Raw genomic sequence first — 21,644 nt, forward strand, 5'->3', positions numbered from 1 at the left:
TTACCCTGGAGCTCACCATAACAGTGCATTCACAAGTCAAGTTCCTGTTTCTAAACTTCTCCATCCTGCTTTTTCATATAAATAGTTATTTGCAGTATGAACAAGTTGTCTTCAGTTGTAAAGTTACAAAATAAAACACAACTTTTACTTCAATGTCTTAAAATTTATGTTATTGTAAAGGGAGTCTTTTAATTAACCCAATTTCAATCCCAAAGACACTTGTCATTCATTTGTCTCATTAATTTCACTTAATATATAGTTAAGACCTTCAATTCCTTTGCTTCCAAAACCCAATCAGATTTCTTTTTTGCCCTCAATATTGTATGCTAGAAGATGAGAACTGGGTTCAGGCCAGTTATACTATTTTGAGCTAGAACATACCTACAGATCATCAAATTTCCTCATTTTACTAATGAGGAAAATGAGGCCAAGGAAGGTGAAATTGCCCAAGGTCACAAAAGTAGTAAAAGAAGCAGAGTTTGGATTCAGTGTGGGTCCTCTGACTCCAAACTCAGTGTTCTTTTCACTATTCCAGGGATTCTTAACTCATTTTTTGTTTCCTGGACTCAAATGACAGTCAGGTAAGCCCAGGGATCCCTTGTTACAATTGTTCTCACAATGTGTATAAGGAAATTCATGGGAAACCTAAGGAAATATAGTCATCCATATATATTTTTAAAAGGTTGATAGCCTCTAGATTAAGAACATCTTCCCTACACTATGACTGGTAGAGCACTTCCAAGATTTCCTCTTTCTGGGGACAAAAGAATATTCTCAGAAGTATAGTTAGTTCGTTTGACATGCTTTCCTAACTGTGCCTCTGTGGAGGTTGTTTTTCATTTTTTACAAATTACTGCATCAGATTAAATTACTGAAGAAAGCTCAGGGACTTTATTGGCAAAGAAAATAAGGATGACTTCTGCTCCTGTTCCTGTTCCATAGAATTCTACCTCATTGACCATCAATAAAGGAACAAAGAACAAAATTCTCCCTGGTTGCATTTTTTTTTTTTGTATCCTAAATCATGTACAGCAAGAGAGAATTATTGAAAGAGATGAAAGAGGGAAAGGAAGAAATCTTTGTGTTAACTTGTCAAAGGACATATGAAACTGACAAGTAAACAAAGCCATCTCTTAAATGTGGGAGTGAGGAAAAATTCTGAAGAGCTTTCATTTGCTTCTATAGGATAGTTCAGTGTTAAATCTTATGATGTTATCACAGCTACTAATTAGTTTCATTTAAGTTAACAAGCAAATCAATATAACAGAATCTACATCCTCATGGAGGTGTTTCCCCTACCTCCATCATAAAGATCAAATTAGGAGACAAATTTATCGTTTGTAATAAACAATTTATTGTTTGTAAATTTACAAACAATAGTCGATATATATATATATATATATATATATATATATATATATATATATATATATATATATATATATATATATATATATATATATAAAACCCTCATTTACATTCTCTTAAGTGGGATCTGAATTGCTTTTTGATAATGAAAACATTTTCAGTGCACAAGGGAAGCTTGCTATTTAAAGGAACTCTGTGCTAACTCCTTTTGCAAAGCAAAGAATACTTCTATAATGAGGGTAATCACCCCATATTTTATTTCATTTTAAGGTATAGTGATTTATTTATAGATTTATTTCCCCTCAAATTTTTGTAATATTGCCTGTTTAAGAGTAAAGCATTTCTCTCATAAATCAGTGTGCTTAAAAAGAAATCAGATTCTTCTCTATTAGACAGATATAGAAATCATGACTAGTGGAATATTGTGCTTATACTGAAGGACCAAAAGAATTGAGTACTTAGGTATTGAAAAAAGTAAAATAAAATATACTATTAAGGGATGGGCTCATTATAACTATTTTTTGCTGGAAATAGTTGGAATTCTGAAATTTTAAAAAATAGCTGGAAAATGTTTACTGGTTCTGGAAAATATGTACTGAGCTCATTTCCAATGGATATTACCATCTTCCTTTGAGCAGATGATTCCTCATGCCTGAAATGCTCTCCCTCATCACCCCTATGTCTTGGATTCCTTAGCATCATTCAAGGTTCACTTCGTTACCCCCTCAAGAGAAATTTCCTGATTCACCCCTAATTTGCTAATGGCTTCCTTTTTACTTTGTGTATTTGCATATGCATACACAGATATGTCTATATTTACATCCATCTCTATCTACATGAGGCTGCACAACTCTGCTCTACTTAAATCCAATTCAATACATCACCCTTGTAATGCCGTTGCTCTTCCTCAGAAGTGAAGGATGAACCACAATAATAATATCATTTATCTATTATCTGTTGCTTTCTCCAGAATAGGATGTAAACTCCCTGAGGGTAAGTATTGTTTTGTTTTTGTCTTTGCTCACCAGTGTATAGAATCTAGCAGGCACTTAATGAGCACTTACTGAAGATTACTGTCTCTCAAAAAAGCACAAATGTGACACATACCACCATGGATTGCTGGTTCAAGGACAAATTTTCACTTAAAATATAGAGAGATGAGCCAGGAGTCATCGTATTTAACCTTTACTACCCTATATCTGTTAGGTCTCATGTTTTAGAAAGTGTTTTGTGAACTTAAAAAGAAACTAAACATTTTATCTGATACTCAACAAAATTCAATACATATAAATAACTGAGATTGGCTGCAAAGAAGAAAAAGACCCTTTTTTAGGGTCAATCCTGATCGTTGATGTTTGTTGAATTTTGTTCAATAGGGATGAGTTTAGTGACTAGACTTATTATCTTAATGAAATAGAAAATTCCCTAAGGAAACACCTTCCATCACTACAGGTTGGCCTCTTGTCTCTAAGGCATAGTCTTAGGGGGTGCCTAGGACATGGAGGGGTTAAGTCACTCGCCAGTCATTATGTTACAGGGAAAGAACTTGGAATCCAGGTCATCTTGTTTATGAGGCTAGTTCTACTGTATCACCATTAAAATGGTTCTGTTTCTCTTAGACATTTTTCCTGCTCATGGATCACAAAAACTAATACATTTCTAAGGTCTTGCAAAAATAAGCTGGCAATATTTAACAGAATGATTCCTAATTCATTTACCCTTATTTAAATGGGAATTTTGTCTCAGAGTGTAGAACTCGTAGGACTAGAGGTCTGCATATACTGTTGGAAAAAGCTGAAGTGTTGATTAGCTTTACCAGACTACTTTGCCACTTTTCTCTTGGAAGGGGAAGGGGAAGGGGAAAGGATATATTTGGAAATGAAGGTGATATGAGAACAAAAGATCAGTAATGTTAAAAAAGATTAACAAACATTACATGCAAAGTATTGCATGATTAATTAGCAAAAATTAATATTATACATATCAGAAAAATTATAATACCCCACAAAAGATTGCTTTATTTTTACGTTTTACTTACATACACATATTTAAATATATGCATATATGCATTTGTACACATTTAAATTACATAAAAACTCTGTCTTAGGAAGGTTCTGTAAAAAAAAAATACTAACTGTATTCTTAATTTGGTTCAACAGAGTTAACTGACTTTTCCTGGCATTGTAAGTGGCTGGCTTCAGACTCATCACATTGGTCACTGCAAGAGGAAAGGCAACATTTTGGTACCTTTGATAGGGATTATCCTGGAATTTTCCTTTCCAGAGAATGCCAGAGTAAAAAAATACCAGCCTCTAAGGCAGACCCATGTCTTGGCAAGTGCCCACTTTGGCACAACACCAACTAAACTTCAACCTTGGCTCTCTTTCCTGAAAAACAGGCCAGTAATAGGCTCCATGAAGACACTCCAGGAGGTCCAGTGTAACTGAGTTGTCACTATCTCAAGGCTCTGCCAAGAAGATGAAATGGATCTGGACCACATTCAGGAGTTATTGTCAGCTCATTAGGGAGGGGTGGGTTTGGAGGGCCCTCGTACAATCTGGGAAATCTCACGATACACTAGACTGCACTCAGTTCTGATACAACAAACAGATTAGTTTCTCTACAGTGTCATTGGACAATGAGGGAATTGGGACATCCAGCATATACTACTATTGACTTCCACCACCCAAACGACTAAATGTTACAGCACCCAAACTATGAATTGCTTGGGCAACTAGCTTTGTGAGTCTGTGATCATCACCTAGATGCTAAAATCATTCTCGCATATCCTTGATAGAGCTGCACCTTCTTGGGAAGTCCTGGACTGGTACATTAGCTAATGAAAAGTTAAAGTAAGAGACTTGACCTTTCCCAGCATTCAGATTTAGTTGATACAGAGAAGATTCTAGGAATCTTCATTTTGTCCACCCTAATTTCAGGCAGACCTGAAATTATCCTAGATTCTAGGGTTGAAATTATGGCCATATAAGACCCAACACTATGTAAATGTAGTATTTACTCTTTGTGTCTTTGTAGTATTAGTGTCTGACTCTTTGTGACTTCATTTGGGGTTTTCCTGGCACAGATACTGAAGTAGCTTGTCATTTTCTTCTCCATTTTTCTTCTTCCAGATGAGGAATTGAGGCAAACAGGGTTAAGTGCTTTGCCCAGAGTCACACAGTTAGTAAGTGTCTGAGGTCAGATTTGAACTCAAGGAGTATTCTTGCCTCCAGGCTCAGCACTCTATCTACTACATTGTCTAGATGTGGTATACATAATGCTTAAATCAGGGTCAAAGTTTGTCTACAAGTGCCATTTGTGTTACTTATTGGGATATTCACAAATCTGGGTGTTATGTAGCGAAGATATCATGATCAATGCATGAGTCTTTAGCTATGAACAAATTCTCCTATTGGTTAATTTAATGACATATTCAGTGTATCCCATGGAAAATTTGCATAGACTGTATGTACTCTTAAAAATGTATAAACAATTATATTTATCAGGAAAAAAAGATTGGCAACTGAGATTATGAATATTTGAATCTTACAGCAGGGGCAGCTAGGTGGTACAGTAGATAGAGCACCTGTCCTGAAGTCAGGAAGATTTGAGTTCAAAACCAACCTCAGACACTTCTTAGCTGAGTGACCCTGGGCCAGTCACTTAACCTTATTTGCCTCAGTTTCCTTATGTGTGAGGTAGAGAAGGAAATGACAAACTATTCCAGTATCTTTTCCAAGAAAATTCCAAATGGAGTCATGAAGAGTTGGACACAACTGAAACAAGGAACAATAAAACATCCTACACCATATAATATATAAAATATTTGTGGGTCTCTATGGATTTAATTTGTGTTCTACTAAATATCTAAATTTTAATATCATTAATAATATACAACATTCAGATTATAATGTAAGTATATGTATAATACACACTCACAAGTGGTAGGCAAAAGTATACTATTGTCTAGGTTAAAGATGGGAAAAACACACACAGAAATGAAGGGAGTTGCTGCAGGTCACTAAACCTCTGTAGACATGGATCTGGAACTAAAGTTCGAGGGTATTTCTATAATCAGAGACAGAATCAAATTGCTATTGAGGTTTAGGAAGTTTCTTTCAGATTCAAGATATTCCGACTTTCCTTTTCCTCTGAAGTTAAATCAAAGCTTGACAAAATAATGAATATGTGTTTACAGATGGGAAAAAAGTCTGCTTCCACTATCCTTAGGAATACAAAGGAATAAAATGAAGGGCTATGAATGAATGAATTACATTTATCTGCTGGGGTGAGGATCACATGAGAAGGGTGCTTAAGATCATGTAATGGACTGTGAATATCCTCAGTTTTCTAGAGAAGTACCAGTGTTCTGGAAAAGGTGACTTCACAAGGGGGGCAGCATAAGATGAGACAGAAGTTTTACCTGTGAAATGAGACTGTAATAATCCCTCAGTCATACTGCTTAAAAAAAAAGATCTGCATGAGCTGTTTCAAAAATATATATTTAATAGCACTATCCAAGAAACCTTTTCCTTCATGTACTACCTGCATTTGGAAAATTGCATCATTTTATATCTTAATCACAATGACTTTTCCATTGGATACATTTAAGGTTCCTAATCCAAAAGTAGGAAATAAATGCTTGGGTGGACAGCTGCAATCATGAGAAATGAGTTCCTTTTATAGCAGTGTACTTTTCCCCAAGATATTTCAGTGTCCTTTAAGTGACTCATTCACTTAAAAGAAAAGAGACCAACCATACAGAAAGGGTCGTTACCTTTTTTGCTCCTTGTTCTTCTTCCACACCATCTCCTATAACAACATACACAACTTTTCTTCCAAACCTTTGAATGATTCGCTCAAAACAACTTTCCTTTCCTAAAGGACAGAAATAAGCAGGAAAAAACCTTATTTTTTGAAAGTACGGAAACAGAGTAGTGATAATTAAATAATCAGTTACACAATGTTCTTAAGTAAGTAACTCACATCTTGTTAATTTCATATCGTATACTAAAAGCTTATACTTCAACAAGATTATACTTAAATGGATATATATGGAGAAGTCTGTTATTTCAGGCCTCTAGAACAAAGAATTCATTAATAAAATTGTCTGAAATTTCAAATACTCCTCAGTACTATGTTTCCCCCCCACATGTATCAAGAAATGACTCCAGGAATCATTTACTCACTAGCAGGAGCTGAACAAACACGAACTTGAAAGAATTATGGAAATTAAAAAACTTTTTTTCTATTATCTTCTGTGTGTGTCTCTTTAATCAGCGGACAAAGATAAGCAATTCTATGGACATAACTTGGGTTCTAAGATTTTGTTTTGTGGTGCTTAGGATGACAGCAAGTTAATTTCATTATGTAACACACACAGACACATCGTTCCTTTAATGTATAGATGCGAAAAGCAATAATGTTTTGAACCACGCTGACATTTAAAAACAATTGAAAATTTACCTAAACAAGGTTGAAAAAGAGAAATGTTATTAGAATTGTTTTCTTTGTAGCAAGAGAAAAAATCTAGGAGTTTCTTTTTTATCTGGCCTATCATTCTTTTCCGGATACGCTCACTATATTCCTTTCTAAAAAGGGTTGCCATATACAGTTGAGATATGTTTGTGAGAATGCTTTTGAAATAATATGTCAAAGTGGAATAGAGAAATAATGGGAGTTTTTGCTGTTAATGGAAAATCCCCTACCTAGACAACCAAAGTTCGATAAAACACTTTCCTAAAGGAAAAAATAGGATAAAGGTAATTCTATATAGACTACCAGCTTATCTGTTCATTATCTTTCTTGTGTCAGACCTTCATTTAGACTACAGTGTCTGTCTGAGGCCCTGGCTGTCCTGTGCTGCAGTTAATGCAAGCATTGTCTCTTCCTGGAAAAAAACTGGGGCTTTGAGTCCTCTGCTGTAAACAGACCTGTTCTAGTGGACAATGGCCTGGCTGATAAATAGGTTGGGAAATGTGAATGGCTGAGCTGTGCCTGCATCCATTTCAAATGAGTATCAGATATGCAGGAGAACAAATTACTTGTTTGCTTAAACAAATGTCTGCTTTATATTTGTGTTTTGCCTCAAAAATACTCATTTGCATCTGACAGAATGGGATAGGTACGTATAAATTCAAAGAACACAATTTCATTAATATTTCTTACTCTAGAGAAATACTAAAGCACTTTAAAAAACTCATAAACAGTGTCTGTTTTCTCCACGTAAATATAAAATAGTAAAACTAGATATCGTCATTTGTTTTTTTTTCTGATAAGGAAATGTATATAAAAATATAAGGCAAATGTAAACTAAATGACATTTCTCTTTTTTGTTGTTTTTAGAAAAAAGAGGGATAGGTTATTTTAAATACGATATTGATGAAAATGAAAGATGTTCCCATTTTGTCTGCTGTAGCCAAGGTATTTTCATGTTAGGAAAATAATTATAAATTCAAAATGAAATTTTCCTTAAGATATACTGGTACACAGGTAGTTGGTAGAATGCTGGCCTCAGAGACATGTCCTGCCTCTGACACAAAGCCAAAACTCGGCAAATCACCTGAACGCTCAGTACTCAGGAAAACTCCAAGAGTAGAAGAGATAGCGCAGTTGCTGTTTGTTCTTCATTGCTACTTTCCTTACTGGGATTTATTCCCTGTACCAGTAAAGTCATCAATTCAGAAAAAAAAAAAAAAGACCAAAAGTAAAAATACAAGCTTTCATTACGATCATTTCTGGGTCCAATGGAGAATTTATTTACATTTTAAAGATAAAATTTAGTATTTAGGAAATAAAGGCACTGTGATAAAGGTCAGTATGTTACAAGCAATCTTCACGTAGTTTTGGCATTTTGCCTATTATTCCAACACTGAATTTTTCTGAGCCCCTCTCATTACCAATTATGCCACATCTGATGATGACTTTAACAGAAAAATGCACTAAGTTCAATCTTTATTTTTTCTCTTTTCTACCTTCACCTATATAGTCATCCTCTAATAAATAACATTTCCATAGAAAGGGAATGCTGCATTTGATTACTGTTTTTTTTTTATTACCAGAATATTTTCCATTTTTAATTTTTCATATTAACTGAGAGATACAAGCCTACTGATGTATTTAAAATAAAATAGCCATTCTAATATTAAATATACGTTTTATTCTAAGTGGAACACTTCTGCACTTAAGTATTCCTTAGATGATGAATATTGTCATTTCTCATTTTCATTTTAACCCACTCAAATATTAGGGACTATGATCCACCTCACGTAATAACAAATGTTGCACAGGACTATTAATCTGGGGAGATAGGGATTACTGTATTATTTTGGTACCATGACCTTGGTAAGTTACCAAAATACACTTTATAAGGATGGCAATAAGGGAAGTTAGGTGACATAAGGAATAGAGTACTGAGCCTGGAGTTAGGAAGACTTATCTTTGTGAGTTCAAATCTGGCCTCAGACATTTACTGTATGACCCTAGGTAAATCACTTAACCCTGTTTGTCTCAGTTTCCTCATCTGTAAAATTAGAAGATGAAGGAAATGGCAAACCACTCCAGTAACTTTGCCAAGAAAAGCCCAAAGAGTTATATATAACTAAAAAATGATACAACAACAAATAGGAGAGATTTTCATTTGCCTGAAGAGGTATTTCCATCCTTCAATTTTTTAAAGTGTTTTATTGCAGGACATATCCAAATTCATATCCTTATAAGCTATATGGAGGTCTTCTGTTTGGGGCTTGTACCTTCCTTCTTAGGAAATCTTTGAATATCCTTGAAAACTGGTCTCCACTGCTGGTATCAAATATAAGTTTTGTTTGGCATTCAAAGAACTATAAAACTTGATCCTTTCCTGCCTTTCCAGTTTTCTTGTACTATACTTCCCTGTACATATTCTATGATCCACATACACTATCCTACTTGCCATTGGTCAAGCATAAGACTCCAACCCTCAACTTTGTACCTTTGCACTGGTGCCCCTTACTCCTCGATTACTCTCCTTCCTCTCTCCTGGCTTCACTGGCCTCCTTTAAGACAACTCAAATGCCACTTTCTGTAAAGGGCTTTTTCCCAGTCCCGCATGCTACTTGTGTCTTCCCATTTGATACTCTATTTATCTTGTATGTATATAACTATTCACTAGTTGTCTCTCTCCTTAGAAATAATGTGTGTGTGTGTGATATATATAAATATATATATATATTAATCATACACACACACACATACATGTCCTTTCTGGTCTCATAGATGGCATTTGATAAAGCTGAAATGATGCAGAATGAGCTAGGCATGTCAATTTACTAAATGGTGTTAGACTAACATTAGAATATGAACTCTTTGAGGGCAGGGACTGTGCTTCAGATTTTCAGTTAATGCATTGCCAAAAAGTGCTCACATCTATCTCACAAAGGACGTCAATGTAGATAAATATATTGAGATTCTCCATGCAACACTGGATTCTTGCCATCCCCTCTACTCATACTGCTCACAATATTGCCTCACAACTAGATTCCAGCAATAGATTGCTTTCCTTGTCTTTACTCTTTCTCTACTCTTAGATTAGGCTAAATTGCTTCAACCAGATGAGTCTTTCAAAAACATTCTATCATGCAACTTCTCTGCTACAGAATTTACAGTGTTTCCTGACTAAGGTAAGGACTTATTTCAATAAATACAAACTCTTTCATTATGCCATTCAAATCTTGCTATAATCTAAATTCTCTGTCTGCACGGTATTCACACTCATCACAAACACATATGTATCCTCACCATTCCCTAAATATACTGTGTTCATGCTCCTCCATGGCTACAGGCATACTGTCCCTCTTCTTCCCCTCCTCACATAACATTTCATCCTTTTTCTTCTCTCCTATTCATCCTTCAAAGTTCACTTTCCATCTTAATTCCTCTGTAGAACCTTTTTCAGACAATGCTGGTCCATACTCAGCTCTTCTCTTTTTAACTTCACAATCACTATTAAAATCATACATTTTGGAAATCAAGAATCTCTCATTATTTTCAGGTAGGTATGCCTGTTCTCCGCCACTATGCTGTACCCCTGGACCTCATTTTTTGTACTCCCCATAATTTCTAGTATGATACAGGATATCTAATAAATATCTGTTGGTCTGAATAGCATAAAAGAAGCCAGAAATTTTTTAAACAAAAATATTAGCATAGTTACATTTTTTTTTACTTTAAGCACTTACTGCAGGCTTGTTGTGAAACAAAGGGGGAAAAAATTATATTATGTATGATTAAGAATAGATTCTAAGTGAAGTGTGACAAATACATGCATGTCCTAATCATGGTCAGATATATGAAGCTTTATGAAAAACAATAACACACACACAACTAACTATATGGATGATACTACTTTTATTTCCCCTGAATTCTCAAGCCAGTTTTGAAAATGAAATACAATTGTTCAGATGAGCCTTCTGTAGCTAATTACTTAGCCATCAGATAAAAGTTGCATTGACTGTCTTTCATTTTTAGTAGCCTGCAGCGGAAGAGTGGATGGTAAAAATAGCTCACCTATTTTCGTTGCACTGTAAATATTCTCGATTGGAAACACAACTCCTAATCCATACAGCAGGACTTTTGCCAGGGCTGGAATAAGTTGAGTAGTTGTTACTAAAATATTCACACAGTTTGTCCTGTGAGAACCAGGGGAAAAAAATGTTGAAAATTAACTTCCCCAAATGAAACCCACCTGAAAGCAAACTATGGACACACCATAGACACGTTTCGCTGTAAACACTCTTTCCATCATCCTGCCATAAACACTCGGAGTGTGGCCACTTACCTGGAGTGAATCAGTGTCAAGGCTTTCAGTGCAAGTGTTAACCAGGAATCTGTTAGAGCTTCAATTTCTGCCCTTAACTGGAGCCAAGCTTCTCTTTTGGCTGGACCAAGAAGACCTGTTGATTTGACAGGGGTAAGCATAGTGATGAACACGTACCTACTATGTGCTAGGCACTGTGCAAGGTTCTGGGGATACAAAAACAAAGATAAAAGCTGTCTCTTTCCTCAAGGAGTGTGTACTGAGTAACAGAAGGCATTCCATTCCCTCATATGCTACCACTGATCACAATGACAACTCAGCTTCTATGTAGCATGTTATATTTTTTAAACAAAGTTCCTTGTTGACGTTATCTTACTTTATTCTCACATTTTATAGATTAGATGAGGAAACTGAGACTGAAGGAAATTTAGTGAATGGCCTAGGTCATGTTGCTCACAAATCTTGGATCCTGGACTGCAAATCAAGTTTCTCTGATTTCAAATTCAATGCTCTTTCTGGCATTGATAAAAGTGAAATACAAGTGATAAGACTTTAAGGAGATATAATAGTCACCGGTGAGAGGAAACAAACTAAAAGGCGTTAATATAAGCTAATGATATCTAAGAAGCAAAATCAGTTTGATGTATTGAGAATTATAACTAATGCAAGATGGCACAGTGGATAGAGTCAGGAAGACTCACCTTCCTGAATTCAAATCTGGCTGCAGACATTGATTCAATATATAATTCTGATCAAGTCACTTAACCCTATTTGCCTCAGTTTCCTCATCTACAAAATGAGCTGGAGAAGGAAATGACAAACTACTCTAGTATCTTTGCTAAGAAAAGTATAAAAGGGGTCACAAAGAGTCAAATATGACAGAAATGACTGAACAGCAATGACAATCTGTTTGAACAAAAGCACGATATAGGATATTTACTGTGGTTACTTGCCTCCAACATTATTTTTGTAGGTATTATAGATTTCTTTTACTCGTCTATAGCGGAAGGCCAATTTTCTCATCCAGTCTACTCCTCCTCGAACACCAGTTGCTAAGCATAGGTTAGCGCTAGTTGCTGCAGCAGGAAAGCCATCAGTTCCAAAGTTATATGTGCTAATGAGATGAAGAAACGTCTAAGGTTAACCAAGGAGAGATTTCACTTCCAATAATCTATGCAATCAAATTGCTAAATGAAGACTATTACTTAAATCAGAAGTGACCTACCTTAGGTCTTGACCATTATCATCGGAAGAGACATCATCTATGTGAACTTGATCACATTCCTAAAGTGAAATAATAATAAAAAAGTAACAACAAAATAAACTACAATTTAGACTTTGAAAAACAAAACCAAAATTTTATTAAAATAGAAAATGCATGTAATTTTTTTTTAAAGAACCATCAGTTCTCCTCTTTGGGGCATTTTCTACTGTGTCAATCAGTAGGTGGCAGTCTCGTTAAATCACCATTTTTACCTACTTCCAAGTACTTTAATGTAAGAAATAAGCACTGTCATTAACAACTACTGTTATACGGTTTTCAGAAAACACATTTTTGTGTTTAGAAAGGAAAGTGGTTAAAAACAATTAGCATATGTGTTCCATAAACCTCAGGTACCTTAAGACATCATGCAGCTCAAAGCGGATTCAGTCGATGCCTGAGCATAACTGAAACCAGACATTTTGGTAAATGTAACATACTAGAAAAATTAAACCTGATGCTAACCGCCAATGAAATTATGACCTCTGATTGCTGTTGAGCCACACACCAACACAGCCTGAGGCCAATGTTTCTGAAGAGTGCAGACAAAAAAATCTGTTATTCGTTTGCCATTTATTTGGGAGTTGTGAGTTTTATTCTTTATGTGTGTGTCTTCAAATAAAATAAAGCATGAAAGACTCAGAAACATAAATAAAAGTAGTCAAGCTATACTTTCGTCAGTGACTGATGTGCAACTACTGCTACATACTCATATTAAGGTCCAAATTCATCATTATATTATGAAATTCACATAACCCCAAACAGACTAGAATCTTAAAGACCTATGCTGTTCCAAATGAGAAGGTAAAATTCTATACTGAATGTGCACCTGACTGAATGTATGTACAAAAAGGCATGCACATAAGTTCACGTGCAGAAATGTGGCTACCCATATAAGCTTCAACATTTGGCTCGCTTCAGTCTTTCAAGTCTTTGTGCCGCACTTCATAATTTGTCTCCAAATATCTGATGCATTAGAGGTTTTCATAACATGCGGTTCCATTCAATCCTTCATATTTGATGGGCAAAGGTAAAAAAAAAAAAAACCAAACAACCATCTAAATCTACAGTCCTATGATCTACTAAACTTGATGTTTAAACAGATTCCAGAGACTAAAGCTCTTGACAGGTCTCATGTTTAGTTAATTCTATAAAATCCATTCTTTTCCTCCTGATAAAACAAAGATGACACATTTTAAGTACTAAAACACAGGAACTATGTATTTTTATGTTACTGGTTCCTTCTGAACAAATTTTTTTCACTCTGTGGATTTGTAAGGAAGGGAGGGGGAGATAGAAGTGGAAAGAAACTCAAACCAGCTGTTCCTTAACAGAATTAAAATCCTGACCCTTGACCTGTGCTCAAAAACATCTATTTTCCAGCCAACCCTCTCTCAGCAAGCAGTGAGATCCAAGGAGGAAAAGACTTTGACCTTGTAACCTTCTCCTCCTCTCCTGAGGTCAACCACTTCAGATAAGAAAAAAGGAAAAGAGAGTTTATGTGGTTTCACCATCTATTGGACTATGAATTTAGCTTTTTAAAAACGTAGATCATTATTTTAAGATCTCTTTGAGAAACTTTCTAAAGCTATTTAAAAGCCCTTTTTTCCCCCAGGGAAGTAATGATAGTTGTTTATCGTTTTAGACATTAGTCTTTTTGATAGTGTAAGCAAGGTCAGGGTAGTAAATTTTGCCATTTACCCAACCTTAACCTTAGTCTTTAAATTGTTAGCAAATTATTGTTACATAAAAAAGATAGAAATGTGAATGAAATGGAAGTTCTCTTTTTAAGGGGAAAAGAAGAGAAAAGGGGATGAGACTGAGGAACCAGAATAGGAAGATATTTTAAGAAAAAGTTTTAACTATTATCTCCCAATCTTAATTTTTAAAAATCATTAAATAAAAACCTACTTGCTTAACATGAGGCCTGGGAAGAAGAGAAAACTCTCAACATAGCCTGTTTGGGGGGTAGGCGATGGAGTGGTGCATGCTTTTCTTAAATTAACTGTAAATCTTTAGGGCTGACAGAAGTCAATTATCTTGTAACTGATTGCTAATGAGACCATTGTTGCTATCATACTTAGACATCCTGGGTTTGTTTTCTCCTGTTTTTTGTTTTTTTTTTCCCCCGGAGGGCTTTTTTGTTCTCAAGCAGAGGGAGCTATTAGAAGTAGAATTTAGTGGCCTAACTCTTAATTAAGTGTCAAATGGTGAGCATCAACATCCAGGTATTGGACTCCATTCACTTCAACTTGATTAAAATGACTTTTGAGTGGAGGGACAAGTCTCTATTTTTTATCAAAACATGTATATTTTTAAAAAGCGTCTTGACAAAGATACAAACTCAAAATTCCATGCCAAATTAACTTTAGAAGAACAGAGCACATTAAAAGTTGCTTTTCTAAAATACGTATCTCTATGTAAAAAAAAGAAACTACAGGTAAACCCTTCTTTCATGTTAGTAATGGCATTTGAAAAATTCAAATTTATGTGCTTTTGGTATGCAAACTACAGAAAAACTGATTTTATTTATTTTCTAGTATAGTATAAGCCAGTCTACATACCTTGGTATGTAGACTATTCAGTATTTGAGACGATTCTCAAAACAAGAGGACAGGAGGGCTCATCTAAGCCATGTTTTAATGAGGAACTGACGCATTATCGTTATTTGGACATTCTACTGGAAACACTTAATGCCCCAAGAGAACAGATTAATGTTAGGAAATGCTTAAAGAGAACAGTTTGGTTTTGTAAAAGTTTGCACATTCAGCAATTTCCTTCTGAAATTTATTTTGTATCTGAAATTCAACCCTGAGCCCTTATGTTACAGTTGCTGTCTTCCAGAATGTTTCAAGGGTACAATTTAAACTAGCTTCTTTTTCTGGAAAGTAGACTGATTGTTTTTAGTTTCTCAAATCTGTTCTTTCAAAACCAAAAATTTAGATAGCTGGGAGGCAGGTTTAAGACATTCCAAAGCTTTAAGTCATATTAAGTATCAGAGGCAATGTGTATAAATATAAGAAATTTTACATATATATATTACAGGAAAGATGGTGGCTACATAAACAAGGTAACAAATTTTATATAGGCTTTTTATGATTATGTAGTCAAAGCACAGATGATGATAGAGAGCAGAAAGAAAAAGGGGGTAAAGAAACAACAACAAAAAGGTATGATGGAGATAACAGCTTGTGTATGTAAAGAAAGGAGAGCTTTTAATTCAACATTTATCAGGCACTTACTGTATATGTGCCAATGCGCTAGACAGATAAGAAATGCATAGAAGAACACAGACAAATAAGAAGGGGGACCTGTAAGGAGCTAATAATCTTAAAGGGAAGATAAGGGTACATCAAATTAGGAGAATCCTCACTCTCTAGCCTAACCCCAAGGACTATTCCCTCCCCAGGTTCTTAGCCCTTCACCCTGAGCATGGCTGCTCCAAAGCCATGGTGAACTTCACTTTCCACTGATAGCCTAGTTTCTGGAAGCACAATGAAGACATTTCTTTTTTTGCGGTGGGAGGGAGAGGTGGTAAAATGGGCAACTGGGATAAGGAATCACAACAATGAAATAAATGGTGCTTCCAAAGGAAACCAACAAACAAAAAAACCCAACAGTATTGCACTCAAGTTATTTCATTCTTACTCACTGTGCTCTCTGTTCACTTTCCCTTCCCTCAACTCTGAGCTGCTAGTCTTGCTCTGTAGCAGGGGCATCAAACCTAAGCCAGCCTCCTGAGTTTGAGCAGGACCAGATTAAATGTAATTGGGAAATATTTAACACAATAACTAAAAACACAATAGAACATAAATAATATTACCATAATAATGTTAATAGTTTACCAAGTTATTGAGGAAGCTTGGGAGGATCCTAATGCATAGTTTGGAAGCCCTTGTTTCTATTTGTGTTTGATGTCAAATACCAAGCACGATTAAACCACACAAATGGCTTCACCTGGCCAGGTAGGCTTGCCTTGGATTATCAATAGAATACTAGAAAATATATTACTTGAGATAAGCATATTAAATAAACATATATTTATAATGAATTTTTAATGAGAGCATAGGTTCACTGCACTACAGGTATAGTTCAAAACTATTAGACTTCCATAGGAGAAGGAAATTTTAATTTGAAAAATAGATGAAAGAAGGAGAGTTATGACCTATTGCTAAAACAGTGTGAAAGGACCCCACAAATTTGGAAACAAATGTCGGGAGAACTCATGACTATGAAGGTATATTTGGGACAGCGGGGCTGTACTAGTTCAAACTGCAGATCTAAAGCTCACAAAAAACAGAGGCTTAGGTGGAAATGTTATCATTTTTTGAGGTGCCTTATTTTTCAAGGTCTAATCTGTTTAATTGGCTTAAAATATTTCATACCTAAAGACTATAGCATTCTGCAGCTGGGGCTTGAGTTAACCCATTAATAAAGTCTAGGAGAGAGGAATTATTGGGGGAGAGGAAGAGTACGAGGTAAAATGAATTCCAAAGAGCATGACATACCATTTGCTATAGATTGCTTGATGCATCATGCCAGCAAAATAGTATCTAGGCCTATATTCAGTGTGGACCATCTTTCTACTTGTATAGTCTAGAATAAGACTCACTCTGTGCTGGACCCCAGAAGTTTTGGGGAGGAGGAGTATATTCAAGCAATTCCCCAAATTCCACACAATTTTGAGAGTAAAATTTATTCCAATAAACCTGGACCTCATGGATATTTATTACCAAATGAACTGACACCTGTGAGGAAGCCTGCTGAATAATGTTTGGGAATGGGGGACATTCAGAGTCACCATGGGCCTTCAGAAGCTGTAGAATAACTCAAGGTTTAGGAGACTCAGAGTAGGGGACCCTCAAGATTCCATATTCCAATAGGCAACTGCGTTTGATGTTCCAGAGAACTGCAAATAGCTCATGACTTCTCCCTGTGGTTATAAGGATTTAGGGGGAAATCTTGGCAGGGGTATAAAAACTCTCCCTCAGCCTGCAGTGGGAGAACTAAGAAAAAGCTTTTGGTCCAGGGATGACAGTATCAATTCTCTATTTCAGAGTACTGTTGAAAAAGGGGTGAACCTTATTGAGCAAGGCTTCTTTCTTCATAGGAGATATCCAGAAGATATAGGGATAGAGAGGATCTCTGTTCTGAGCTATGATGAGGCAGGACCCTGAAAAGGTGAGAGGGAAATAACTTTCAGCATCTTGAGGCTACTGCTCCTTTCATTCCCCCAAAAAACAGAAGAGAAAATAGATATGGGAACCAAAGAATTATCAAGAAATGGGGGGAAAAATTCAGATCATCTTGCTAAGGTATGTCTAAATTTCCATTCTTACTAATGGCTTTGTAAGGTATAATTAAAAAAATACCTGTAATAGCTATTTTATTTAACTTGATTTTCACACACAGTTGCACATTCCAAAAAGTAGCTTTGTGATAAAGCAAAATTATGACTATCATTTTTGACGACTGTTTTAATCAATCAACAACCGTTTAAGTGCATATTATGTTCTAGGGATGCTGTGTCCTAGGAAGACAAAGACGAGAAATAGATTTGTCCTTAGGAGTTTACGTTCTACTGTTAAAGATTCAGATAAGTAAACTGTATAAAATTAAATACAAAATGACTTTCCTTGGGGTACTAATCAGAAAAGAATGTGGCGCCTGATCTGGGGCTTGAAGGGAAACTTGGGATCTCAAGTGGAGGAGATGGTGAAAGAGAACATTTGAGACTGTGGAGAGTCACAAATGCTTCAAGGAAACAGGAAACTATTCAGGTAAGCAGCTCTGTGTGGATGTGACTGAAGTTGACTGTTTTTTATGAACACCTTGACCAAATACTCTAGTCCATATATTGAACTCCACCTCTTTGTTTCAGAGGAATGCCTAGAGGGCTTGGTAGTCATCTAGGGATATCATGGAGAATCAGAAAGACCTCCTGATGCCCACGTTTCTCACCTATCTGCTACCCTGCCTGTAATGCTATCAAGATTCATTCTTTTGCACAACTAGAATTCTCTTTTAAGTACAAATGTTCCTGACATAGATGACTGCAGTAAAACATTAAGTACATGGTCCTTCACAGCATAATATGGACATCTCTGATTATTTTCTACTCTAGCTAGGTGATAGCAGAACTTCAATGGATCTCTGGTCTAATCAATGTGGTTAGTCTGTCTGATAACACAGATTGAAATATATCCGCGTTCATCCAGCACAGAGAGTAGGGCAGAAAATCCCTAATCTCAGAGTCTTAGCACAGTTACCTCTTCATAGCAAAGCACTGAAAGAAAAAAAGGTTGATAGATAAATTAATTAAGGATTACCTTTTTTATCTCACCAGCTGTGTGTCTTTCTCCTAAACTAACACACTTTTAGGAAACTCTTTTTAAATGGCTTGTGTATGTCTTTCTTCTCCTACTAGATTGCAAGCCCTCTACATACATTATCTGTCTTATTGATCTATGTATTACCCACAATGTACAAATATATATATATATTTATAATAAGTGCTTAACAATTTTTTTTAAATGAATGAGAATTTTGATGGCAGAGGGAATAGGATATGATAATTCTGGAATATGGAGTTCTACCAAAGGAGATAAATCCTCGGTGGAAAGCAGATTGAGGGTATTTTTAGGACCTAGAGGAGGTCTATTTCAGAGAGAAAATGGAATACTGAAAAGTGCAGTGGGAAGATGTTGAAATTGATTTTAATTTTTTAGGGCTGGCCTAAGGTGGGCCCTGGATTTAGCCCTGTCATAGTTGAAAGATTTGAGTCATGGGACTAGAACATTGAAATACTTAAAATAAAACCCTACCATTCAACCAGATTTATTCACTGAATTTAACAAAATATTAAAAGAATCATTCAGAGTATGCCTGGTACTATACAAGGCACTGGGGAGAGGGGAGATTAAAAAAAAGTTTAGCACTTGTTGGTGCCCTCAATAGAACATAATCTTATAAAAAAGTGAAATAACGATACAATGTAATTTATATCCCAGTGCCAAAAAGGAGAGTGCAAACAGGTGCTAGATGATAATGGCCCAAGAGTCACCTCATTAGTTGCATCAAACCAATAGAGGCTGATCACATTTATTGAAGTTCCGTGACATGGAACCATTACTAAGCAGTGTTTAGAGATGACAACTGAGGAGATACTTTCTGATATCGTTGTTTAGGCTGTAGTCTTAACCCTAAGTTATCAGCAAATCACTAGAAAGTTATAGAAAATTGCAGCTGGCAAGAGACTTTGCAAAATCTTCACTATCCCATTTTATCATAGAGTTGGTACCATGAAGCGGCTTGAGTCCTAGATTGGAGGTATGACGGAATAGCTGAGTTGGACTTGGATGGTGAGCAGAGATAAAGGATTAAATGGACTATTTTGAGCCCACAGGCAAGGAAGTTTGAGGCAGGAGATAAAGTACTGGGTGTGGATTCTAAAGGCTGGCCCCTCTGTTTATTAGTCCCATAACCCCAAAGATCCTCATTTCCCCCATCTCCAGATACTAACTCTCTTTCACTGAAATTACCTTATATTTAATTTGCAAATCAAGCAATTAATTAACAAGTATTTATTAAATAACTGTGCTTGGGATCCAAATACAAAGAGGAAAACCATCTCAATTAATATGTGTGCATGAAGGATTATCATTTTTATCTCTCTAGCTGCGTATCTCCTTTAAACTAACATACTTCTGGGAAAGAAGTACCTTAAGGGTAGGGGATATTTAGTTTTTGCATTCCTAGTGCCTAGCCATGCCTGGCACCTAGAAGGTGTTTAATAAAGGCTTGTGGATTACGTGGATTTGTACAAGTCATTTAACTGCTCAAAGGGTCTGTTTTTTCATCTAAAAAATAAGATTCCCACTCATCTTCCTGCTAGATACAATCATTATAAGGATAAAATATTAAAATAGTTTTATAAATCAAAAAATGCCATACAAATCGACATTACCACAATATTTATTATCAGGATCCTGTACTCTGTTCTCATGTGACATTCTACTGCACCAAATTTTCAGATAATACAACGAATGAAAAGTCTGAAGTTTATATTCTCCTGATTTTCCTCTATATTATTTACCCTGTGATTCCTAGAAGAGTAAAATAAATAGAACTGATAAGCTTCATTAACTCTTGGCGCTGGCCTCATAAGACCGTAAGCAAGGTCAGTGCTGGATTGCAAAATGCTCACATGGATTCTTGGGGAGAAATGAAAACACATTAATAATAACTCATATTTATGTAGCAGTTTAGATTTCATAAGGCACTTGTATATATAGATGAGTATGGGTATCATATATATATATATATATGAATACACACAGTGCTTTATAAACTTTTAGTGACTTTATAAATATAAGTTAATTATATTTATGTGTATGTATGTATACACACACACACACGCATACAAACATACACACACAATCTCACTTGAGCCTTGAAACTATTATGGGAAGAAGCCACTCCAGGTACTAACTGTACACATCTTACTGACGAGGAGATTGTTCATCCATGCTCATGTAGCTTATAGGCATTAGAGGCAGTATTTGAAGTAGGGCTTTTTGCAGTCCCAAGGCTAGCGCTTCATCCACTCTACCACACCGATTGTCAAGCACTTGAAATACCAACTTTGGTGATGGTGGCACAGGACAGTCACATGGGATTTACAGCTCATTCACTAACCACTGTCTCTATAATACTTCCTTCATCCTCTCTCTCTCTCTTTCTGTCTCTGTTTCCGTCTCTCTGTCTCTGTCTGTTCTCACCCCTCTTTCTGTCTCTGTCTCTGTCTCTGTCTCTCTCTGTCTGTGTCTCTCTCTCCCTATTATTTTTGGCCCTGAGCCTCACTCTAACTTTTTCTGCTCCATCATCATCTCTGGCCTTCCAGGGCTGGGCCACAGACATGTTATTTTGGACCAAGCCCCAGGAATAACTAAGATTTTGCACAGAATCTCACATGCAAAATATTAAGTTATGGCAGAATTTTTCTGTAAATATTTACATAGCTTTGATAGCATAGTGGTCATATTTTTCCCTCAAATCTTTCACTTGTGCCATAATTATGTAAAAATACACTATCCTATTCAATTTAGTTAGGAACATTAATAAAAGAAGAAATTAAGACCGTCCCAACGAGTCTTGCTATCTGTAGCGGTAGAACTTGCCAATCACAGTGAGGTAATGGTAACACATTGATCCTCTGTATTT

The 21,644-nt window shown here is 35.8% G+C and overlaps 1 protein-coding gene across 8 annotated transcripts in view; it reads right to left on the reverse strand.

Annotated features, from left to right (window-relative positions):
• EYA1 (EYA transcriptional coactivator and phosphatase 1) overlaps positions 1–21,644 on the reverse strand; it is a 377,709-nt gene that overhangs the window by 12,535 nt on the left and 343,530 nt on the right. For all 8 annotated transcript variants that reach the window (XM_072604857.1, XM_072604859.1, XM_072604856.1 and 5 more), the window contains 5 exons: positions 12,387–12,445; positions 12,115–12,275; positions 11,183–11,297; positions 10,912–11,033; positions 6,146–6,246 (listed from right to left, as the gene is read on the reverse strand). In XM_072604857.1, the coding sequence (XP_072460958.1) occupies positions 6,146–6,246; positions 10,912–11,033; positions 11,183–11,297; positions 12,115–12,275; positions 12,387–12,445 (558 nt within the window). The remainder of the gene's footprint in view (positions 1–6,145; positions 6,247–10,911; positions 11,034–11,182; positions 11,298–12,114; positions 12,276–12,386; positions 12,446–21,644) is intronic.

The sequence above is a fragment of the Notamacropus eugenii genome, chromosome 4 (genome assembly GCF_028372415.1).
Source record: "Notamacropus eugenii isolate mMacEug1 chromosome 4, mMacEug1.pri_v2, whole genome shotgun sequence".
NCBI lineage: Eukaryota > Metazoa > Chordata > Mammalia > Diprotodontia > Macropodidae > Notamacropus > Notamacropus eugenii.